General features: G+C 48.8%; 1 protein-coding gene across 1 annotated transcript; it reads left to right on the forward strand.

Moving 5' to 3' along the window:
* Nucleotides 1-4,196: 4,196 nt before the first annotated feature.
* LOC135827164 (dentin sialophosphoprotein-like) lies at nt 4,197-9,626 on the forward strand. The gene is made up of 3 exons (XM_065339689.1): nt 4,197-4,215; nt 4,689-7,213; nt 9,166-9,626. Exons 1-2 carry the CDS (start codon nt 4,197-4,199, stop codon nt 7,175-7,177), a joined length of 2,508 nt encoding a protein of 835 aa, XP_065195761.1. The 3' UTR covers nt 7,178-7,213; nt 9,166-9,626.
* The last annotated feature ends 396 nt before the right edge of the window (nt 9,627-10,022 follow it).

The raw sequence follows: 10,022 nt of genomic DNA on the forward strand, positions 1-10,022 counted from the left end.
AAGTTACTACTCCTTTGCAAAGTTACTACTCCTTTGGAAAGGTTTCTTTTAAAATAGTGACATCATGTCCCAGACCGCTGGCTCTTCCTCTACAAAATGTACGTCGTTCAGAGCTACGGGTATTTCTGTCCCTCCGGGAACTTGCGATTCTGCGGCGGCATTGTTTTCCCCGTTTTGAACAAAAGTCCGCGATATTTGAAAAATCATCCGTGTTATTGTAGAAAACTGTCCTTGATACTTGACCAGCACTCGCGATATTTCGAAAAGCACCCGCGATATTCAAGTCTTTCTTCGATTTTGTTCTTCAAGCTCGTCAGTAGTTTACTTGTGAGATCAACACCAGAATGGACAAGTTTCTGGGCAAATCAGCGGCTGACATGTCAAAAATTAAGGCTCGCATCAAGTGTTGTCCGAGGGTTGTGGAAAGCTGTTATGCAAGCTCCTGTTGGGCATTTGAACACAGTCGCAATCGAGTACAGCGCAGCACACATTCTGTTTTATGCTGCCCGATGCTGTAAAACAGAAGCTTACGATCTTAACACGCCGCACTACAAGTACCAAAATCGGTCGCAGTTTCCGCAGTTTTACCACAATAGTTACGCAATTTTTGACAAAATCCACAGTATTCCCTCCAATTTGTGGCATTTTTACCTCGCAACCGTTTCCGAAATTTCTCCGCAAGTTTCTTGAGGGACAGACATTTCCAATTTAAGCCATGGGCAGTGCCCGATCTCAAACCACCCGGATAGAAGAGATACCGGTATGACTATGAGTGCATCGTGTATTTGTGCCACCATGCATGCTATCAAAACATCAGCAATTTGGCAAATTCAGTTCCAAGTTCGTTAACTCAACAAAAAATATAGGCGATTTTTCTCAAAACCACTGTTTTCGGGGACTTTCTGGCCGGCCTTTGTGTGAGATGCCTGGTCGGTGGGATTGATGACCTGTCCTTGATCTGTAGTGATACATGTCACCGGGGTGTATGCAGTCAACAGGCATAGTATACTGTAAATCAACGGTCCTACAGTCCATTTCAAAACTATCTCTTAGCCTGTCACCAGGAAACCCTATATATAGGGTTTGACATAACGCTACACATAAAGACCCTATATATAGGGTTAGGACCCCTAAAGAAAGGGTTTGATCAGTCCTCACAACTGGGCACACAATACACACAGTTTCACTTGGTTTTTTTTGATACTTTCACTGCATTGCCATTGATGTTAGCAGGAGCGCTCCTACGACGTGCGCGAGTGTCGCCGCATTTGCTGCTTCCGACCCACGTGTGGATCAGCTGATGCAGAAACGGCAATGGCGGGAGCGGCAGCTGCGACAGCCGCTGTTGATGCTTCGCCTTCTTCTTCAGGAGCATCCGACGCTGCTGGAACATCGACATCATCATCCTGAGTCGACACCAGGTCGCCAGGAACATTCTCATCGCCCGAGTTCGTCTCCACTAACTCAAGTTGCTCTTCCTCCATCGTGAAAAATCAAACCCTAGATATAGGGTCTAGAAAATGTTACGACAGCGCTGCACTAAAACTAACCGTACTCGAAGAAAACAGCAACAAAATGATCACGGTCTTCAGCAAGAGAACCGTACGTACATTCTACGTATGTAGGCCCAGGCGTCTAGTTGCCATAGCAGCCAAGTGGGCTCTCAAGAGAGCTCAAGATAGAACGCGCGGCTGAAAACCCTATATATAGGGTTTGACAGGCTAAGAGATAGACGCGTACCTAGGCAAAAACCGTTATGCCAGCATCTATACTACATAAAATCTGTGATCACTTTGTGCATACTTCAAAAAAAGTAATTTTTCCAAATTGGGCGTCTGTTATCCAATCGTTTAGAAAATATATGAGAGTAATTGTGGAGCGGTCCTGGGTAATATTCCGAAAACTATTCTCAAAAAGTTCCAGCCAAATTTGAAATATTTCAAAAACCCTACGCGTCTATTATAGTTTTGAAATGGACTGCAACTAAACCTTTTTCACTCCGTGAAAATTATCCGGAACTCTCCACCCCTCCACACTGCACGCTTGCCTCACATCCACAACTCCATAGTGAGAAAGTTCGTTCTTGGATACTTTGTAGAGGCTCCATTAACCTCCAGACAGCTGTTCGTTCATTGAAATTATTGAGTTTGTCGCTACTTCCGAGTTAACTCATCGTATGTTCAAGCATAAAGATGCAACCGTGACAATATCCATTTCATCCATTTCTGGTAAAGGCCAAAGGACTCACCTCTTACGTATCTCACATAGCAAAGAATGTGAACCCACCGCTCAGTGGTCGGATTTCAGTTGCCAGCACTGTAAATTCATTTTCTGATACCAATTTGGAAATGGTTCTAGTTTAATTCGGAGTGTGACAGTTTTCACTGTGTTCTTCATGCCTTTGAAAATGCTTGTGCGTGTGTGTGTGTGTGTCTGGGTGGATACCAACAGCCAGTGCATGCCGGAGTATGTGGTGTGATGTGTGCGCGTGAAAAAAAATGAAAAAAATGAAAAAAGTGGGGTATTCACTGGCCAGAAAAAGCCACTTCATAGCTGTGTGGTGTAGACCAGGCTGAATAGTGGCGGCCAATTCTTCAGCCTTGCAAGCTGTCGAATGGTGCAATCCCAGCACAAGCTGCTATGGCTTCTGCTGTAGCATCGCTATCATCGCCTCCGGCGATGGGCGTCCAATGGTGTGTGTGTGTGTGTGTGTGTGTGTGTGTAGCAGCTTGACTCCTTGATGTAGCATCGCTATCATAGCCTCCGGCGATGGGCGTCCAATAGTGCAATGGTGTGTGTGTATGTGTGTGTGTTCATGTGTAATCTTGCAGTGGCTCGTCCATCTCACAAGCACGGCCCACACCACGGGCAACACCACGGCCAACACCACGGGCAACACCACGGCCAACAGCACGGGCATGCACACAGGTCCACAGGCAATGGTGGTGAGAATTTTGCCTTTTGTATTCAATAATAATAATAAACACAATTCGCATGTAGCCCAAATCTCACATATGGCCGGGGTTGACGCATCTGTCTGCTGTTATAAGTTAGATGAAACATTCGAATAATTGCTAGTACTGTATAAGCAGAAATATTCGTCTGGAATTTAATTTCGTCTTTTTCGTCCAAGGAGCTTTTGGACTAAATTAAATGTAGGACTAATGTCGATTTGTCCAGCTTTTCTATACACTCTTATGATACATGGACGAAATTTTCAACCAGACGAAATTTTCAACCAGACGAAATTTTGAGCCTGTACAGTAGCTAGTAGTATGGGCTAGCTGGACAGATTCCGGGGACATGGGAAGATTGAGATCCAGTAAAATCAAAATTCAATTCCAGGCAGAGTCAGTACATCTGTTTGCAATATTCAGCCAAACTTTCCGATCACTGCCTGACTGTTCTGCCTCTTGCAGAGACATGTTGATCAATCTGTATTATTTTGCTAACGCAACCCTCCCAGTCCTGTTACAGGGCAAATGGTTACCAAACCCTTTTTTTAGGGTCCCTGGTCCGAGTGATGGTGGTGACCGTCAATTTTCTCTTCAGACTTTTCCCGTTTGTGTCTTTCCCTCAAACCAGTGAACACTTTTTTCTTCTCCTTTTTTTGGTGACCAAATGGACTGCTCTGAACTGCGTACTGGCTCTGTCGAATGGTGAGGCTCCTGTTTTTGGAGCCAACGGGTGCTTGACCATCGGGAATTGACGTGAACCTCTGTCTCTCTCTCGCTCTCTCTCTCTCTCTCTCTCTCTCTCTCTCTCTCTCTCTCTCTCTCTCTCTCTCTCTCTCTCTCTCTCTCTCTCTTGTTTGTGTACATGGTGACGATGTTATTAAATTTAGTTCTTTACCTTTATCCCAAATTGTGGCGTAGCTCGCACATCTGCTGTGTGGTGACCATGTACAACCTCATGGTCGATATTTTGACTGCAGTCGAACCTCATTAGGACGAACACTGATAAGACGAACTTTCCTTTAGTACGAATTAGGACCAATCCTATGGTTGGCCAGGTATCATATCAAGTCAAAAAATTATTCGTTTACGATCAACTCATTACGGCGAGCTTTCGTAAAGACAAACCACTGTCAAGCATGATTTGAACAAAATCAACGCGTAGTACGAACTTTCGGTCCCGGTGGGTACGCTGGCTTTAGCTTTTTTCCCAATAGTCGAGGCCTCTTGTACTGGCAAAACATGTTACAAGGCGGAGGACGTACCGTCAGTGTTGTGCAATGTTATTGCATGAGCTGATTGTTTAGTAACTGGTGGTGTTAGTGGCCAATATAGCACCACTTGTAGTTTCTTGGTCCTTTTTTTTTACTATAAATTTATCCTTGGCTCTCCATCCGAGCCCATATGATATGCATATCAATTTTTTGTCAGATCTGAATAAGAAGAACTCTGGACAAACAAACTTGTTCGGTCCCTTGAAGTTTGTCCTAACGAGGTTTGACTGTATTTTGGCTCTATACACTTGATTGGAGGTCTGTTCTAGTTGACTAGAACTTCAGTTGTCGGTGCCTTCAGGACTTGCCGTTGTCTCGTGCTTGCGATTTATTCATGGCATTGCATCTGTGTGTGTGTGTGTGCGCGCGCATGTGTATGTGTGTGTGCGCGCGCATGTGTATGTGTGTGTGCATGCACGTGTGTATGTGTGTGTGTTCACATGTGTGTTTATATCTACAGCAGCACCACCAGCAGCAGTACACAAGCAGGTGGTTGTGCAGCAGTTTCGGCGCGTGACCGTCGATACGTACGACAAGCACCCCACCACCGAGGCTGCCGGCAAGAAAACCTTGGCTGATGATGTCCTGGAAGGTCTGGATGTCCCCACTCACGTGCTCACAAAGGAAAGCAGCCGTGGAAATGGAGGTGGGGCCTTGCAGGCGCATCCTTTGACCGACAGCAAGACCTCCGCCACCGATGATGCGGATAGCAGCGACGGAATGTCAATCAAGAGCGCGAACCACGACCTGTTCGCAGCCAACTCTGCACCGTCGACATCAAGCGATTCCGCTTCAGACGAGCCTCTAGACCACGTTGCCGATATATACCCTCACGGAGACCGTCAAGGACCGAATGTGGCAACAACGTCTGACGCACCACCGATGTTGGTGCGCGCCGGCAACAAGGCGGCCGGAGAGCCCGAGGACATGGTTGGCGAAATATTCCCTCATGGTGACCAGCACTCTGCGAAGCATGCGCACACGCCAACGACCAAACATGGTGATCAACAGCCTGCTGCTGCCAAGCAGACACACACCCACAAGTCCCAAGCTGCCCCCAGCAGCGACAGCACCAACACTGCCCAGTCTGCATCATCTGACGATGACTCGCTCCCTGGAGAGTCGCTCTCGGACTTCATGAAGGACGTTGCCCAGTCTACGTCATCCGACGATACCGCCCAGTCTGCATCATCCGGCAACGCCGTCCAGTCTGCATCATCCGACGATACTGCCCAGTCTGCATCATCTAACGATACTGCCCAGTCTGCATCATCCAACTACGACTCTGACTCGCTCCCACATGAGTCGCTCGCTGACTTCCTTAAGGACATTGCAGCTGATGCAGCCACTGGGTCCCCACACGGAGAAGCGCATGCCACACCAACAGCATCCCCAGCTAAGAAAGCCAAGACTTCCTCCCACCACAAGACCGCAGAGCCACAAAGTGTGGTCATGGATATTTTTCCACATGGCGATCAACAATCTGCCAAGCCTGCTAAACACACCCAGAAGTCCCAAGCTCCCCCGAGCAGCAGTGTAATCACCGATACTGATTCCAAGACAGCAGAACCACAAAGTGTGGTCATGGATATTTTCCCGCATGGCGATCAACAATCTGCCCAGCCTGCTAAACACACCCAAAAGTCCCACGCTCCCCCGAGCAGCAATGCCGGAAGCGATGCTGATTCCAAGGATGATGTCCAGTCTGCATCATCCGACGATACTGCCCAGTCCGCATCATCCGACGACTCTCGTGACTCGCTCCCGGAAGAGTCGCTCGCGGACTTCACGAAGCACACTGCAGCCGAGTCCCCACCAACAGCATCCCATGTTAAGAAAGCCAAAACTTCCTCCCACCACAAGACCGCAGAGCCACAAAGTCATGTCAGTGAAATCTTCCCACATGGCGATAAACACTCCGCAAAGCCTACGAAACATACCCAGAAATCCCAAGCTCCCCCGAGCAGCAGCGTGGGAACCGATACTGATTCCAAGACCGCAGAGCCACAAAGCCATATCGGTGAAATTTTCCCACATGGAGATCAACACTCGGCCACGTCTGCTAAACATACCCGGAAATCCCAAGCTGCCCCCAGCAGCGACAGCAGCAGTGCCGTAGCCGACACTGGCTCCCTCCCGTCGGAGTCGTTCGATGACTTCCTGAAGGAAGTTGCAGCCGACAAGAAAGCTCACCACCACGCACACTCACACGGCTCTTCTTCCTCGGATCGCAAGAAGGTAGCAGCGCCGGTTGATAACCAAGGATCTGATTCGAGTGGCGACGATACGGACGATGATTCCCTCCCGTCGGAGTCGTTCAATGACTTCCTGAAGGACATTGCAGCCGACAAGAAAGCTCACCACCACGCACACTCACACGGCTCTTCTTCCTCGGATCGCAAGAAGGTAGCAGCGCCGGTTGATAACCAAGGATCTGATTCGAGTGGCGACGATACGGACGATGACTCCCTCCCGTCGGAGTCGTTCAATGACTTCCTGAAGGACATTGCAGCCGACAAGAAAGCTCACCACCACGCACACTCACACGGCTCTTCTTCCTCGGATCGCAAGAAGGTAGCAGCGCCGGTTGATAACCAAGGATCTGATTCGAGTGGCGACGATACGGACAATGGCAGTGAGGATCTTCCCGCAATGCCTCTTGACGAGCTCATTTCTGAAACTGTCTCCGGCTCCCAGGCTCAGTCATCTGCTCACGATACTTCCGGCAAGCACCCCTCCAAGAAGACGGTTCACCGGCGCAGGCGTCGCAGGCGCAGGCGTCGTCGACTCAGCGTCGATCACTTTGTCAACGACGGCCTGGCAGAGGACGACTCTCGGGTCAACAAACGCATGGTGCAGTTATCAGACGGCGGCGATGCCGACAGCAACGAAGCAAAGGCCAATGCCCAGGTGCAAGTCATCGATGGTGCCGACAGCGCACCATTGTAGACAAGTGTGTTCGGCGTTCAGCTGCCACAGACCTGTGTAAGTGTTTGTACAAAGAGAATAGCCCCCAGGGTGTGTGCAACCGCTATATATGGTGTACTGTAAAGCGAGAAACTTTCGCGGCGCGCAAAGTTTGCGTTTTCGTGAATTGGGCCGGTTCACGATGAGAAACTTTGGCGATTCTATCTCTTCATTTGGATCTGTTACTGTCTGCAATCAATGTACAGAGCAGTTTGCGGCGATTTATATTCACCAATGTGTGATGGTGGTGAAAATAGCGAAATTTAATGTCTAGCGAAAGTTTTTTCACTTTACAGTAAGTGTTTGTACAGAGAGGATAGCCCCCAGGGTGTGTGCAACCGCTATGATGTAAGTGTTTGTACAGAGAGGATAGTCCCCAGGGTGTGTGCAACCGCTATGATGTAAGTGTTTGTACAGAGAGGATAGCCCCCAGGGTGTGTGCAACCGCTATGATGTAAGTGTTTGTACAGAGAGGATAGCCCCCAGGGTGTGTGCAACCGCTATGATGTAAGTGTTTGTACAGAGAGGATAGCCCCCAGGGTGTGTGCAACCGCTATGATGTAAGTGTTTGTACAGAGAGGATAGCCCCCAGGGTGTGTGCAATCGCTATGATGTAAGTGTTTGTACAGAGAGGATCCCCCCCCCCCCAGGGTGTGTGCAACCGCTATGATGTAAGTGTTTGTACAGAGAGGATCCCCCCCCCCCCCCCCCCCAGGGTGTGTGCAACCGCTATGATGTAAGTGTTTGTACAGAGAGGATAGCCCCCAGGGTGTGTGCAACCGCTATGATGTAAGTGTTTGTACAGAGAGGATCCCCCCCCCCCCCCAGGGTGTGTGCAACCGCTATGATGTAAGTGTTTGTACAGAGAGGATCCCCCCCAGGGTGTGTGCAACCGCTATGATGTAAGTGTTTGTACAGAGAGGATAGCCCCCAGGGTGTGTGCAACCGCTATGATGTAAGTGTTTGTACAGAGAGGATCCCCCCCCCAGGGTGTGTGCAACCGCTATGATGTAAGTGTTTGTACAGAGAGGATCCCCCCCAGGGTGTGTGCAACCGCTATGATGTAAGTGTTTGTACAGAGAGGATCCCCCCCAGGGTGTGTGCAACCGCTATGATGTAAGTGTTTGTACAGAGAGGATAGCCCCCAGGGTGTGTGCAACCGCTATGATGTAAGTGTTTGTACAGAGAGGATCCCCCCCCCCCCCCCCCCCCCCCAGGGTGTGTGCAACCGCTATGATGTAAGTGTTTGTACAGAGAGGATCCCCCCCAGGGTGTGTACAACTGTTGTACTGTGAACAGGGAAACATTTGCAACATGTAAAACAGTTGTAGGTGTGATTTGCGTGCACGGACCAATTTGCACCTGGACATGTTTGCGATTGGAGGCAACTACATTACAGTCAAACCTCGTTAGGACGAACTTTCTCCATATCTATGTGTAGATGATGGGTTTGCTCTAACCTGTGGATGCTTGGTGTGTGTGTGTGTGTGTGTATGTGTGTATGTAGCATTATGGTGATATTAATGGGTGCACGCAGCTTTGTGCTACCGCTCAATCTAAGCTGGTATGTTTGATAGTGCTGTTACTGCATGCTCATCATGCTTTGCTGATGGCTACGGTTAGGCACCGGCGGATTATGCCGGCAGAAAAATTGGCAGAATTCGGTACTTTTTCTAGTAAGTTTCATGCATGTTTGGTATGTGGATAAAGATATGGAGCAGAATTCGAGGAATTGCCCGCCATAAGGTTTGTATGGTTCTGTCAATTTCCCTGCTTTTCGAGCAGAATCCGCCGGTGCCTAGCTACGGTCACGTTCTCTGCATATCACCGTGATCATGTCTACCCAAATAATACGTGTGTGCGTGCGTGTGTGGTATGTGTGCGTGCGTGTGGGGTATGTGTGCGTGTGTGTGCATGTGTGTGTGTGCACGTATGTGTGTGCATGTGTGTGCACGCGTGTGTGTGTGCAGACGTGATCATCACACAGACCACGGAACAACACGGCAGCTTTGTCCAATGGCCGCTACAACAAGCTTCTCGTGCACTACCCGACGCTGTAGAAATATATCTGCACGCACGCAACCCCTACTTATTCTCCTGTTGTCATGCCAACGTATTGTCACATCATTTAAAATCAGTCAGTAACATAACACGCTCTTTGCTCTCTTCACATCTCCTCTCTTTTCAAATTTCTGAATTTCTAGCTATTAAACCCGTCTGAATCACTAAATCTCCGCTCTCAGATTTCCCAGCTAACCCGGCCGAATCACTACCAATCTCAGTGTTCAGCCATATCGTAACTAGACTGCCCTGTATCACGACACTCAGTGACTGTGTGTGTGTTTTACTCTTGCTACACAACACAGCACGTTGCCGGTGGTACCGCGGATACGCGGACTTTTACACCGTAGCCATAGCATAGAAGCCAACATCGTGGGCCAATGCTGAGGGTGTGTTTGGTTGGTTCGATCTAGAACAGGATCGAACAGCTGGTTCACATGATATGAAGCAGCCTGATGCCAACCAAATGGTGCTCCAAAAACAGAGCACCTTCATGTGAAAATGTGCAACGCTTGGTGCATAGGCATACTGGTCACCATTGTCACTTTGTACAGTACACAACGAGTCAAACCTAAAAGACCCTGAAAGTGTATGCATGTGATCCTTCGGGACCGAAATCGATGAAAAGGTGAAACTGCTCGGCCTTGAGGCCGGAGCAAGCAGAACGTGTTCTGGCCGACCCAGAACTCTCATTTACTCTTGGCGATACCTGTTCCACACACTACGCATGTCATGAAGAGTAGATAAATACTCTTTATCTACTCTT

Source organism: Sycon ciliatum, chromosome 11, assembly GCF_964019385.1.
Source record: "Sycon ciliatum chromosome 11, ocSycCili1.1, whole genome shotgun sequence".
NCBI lineage: Eukaryota > Metazoa > Porifera > Calcarea > Leucosolenida > Sycettidae > Sycon > Sycon ciliatum.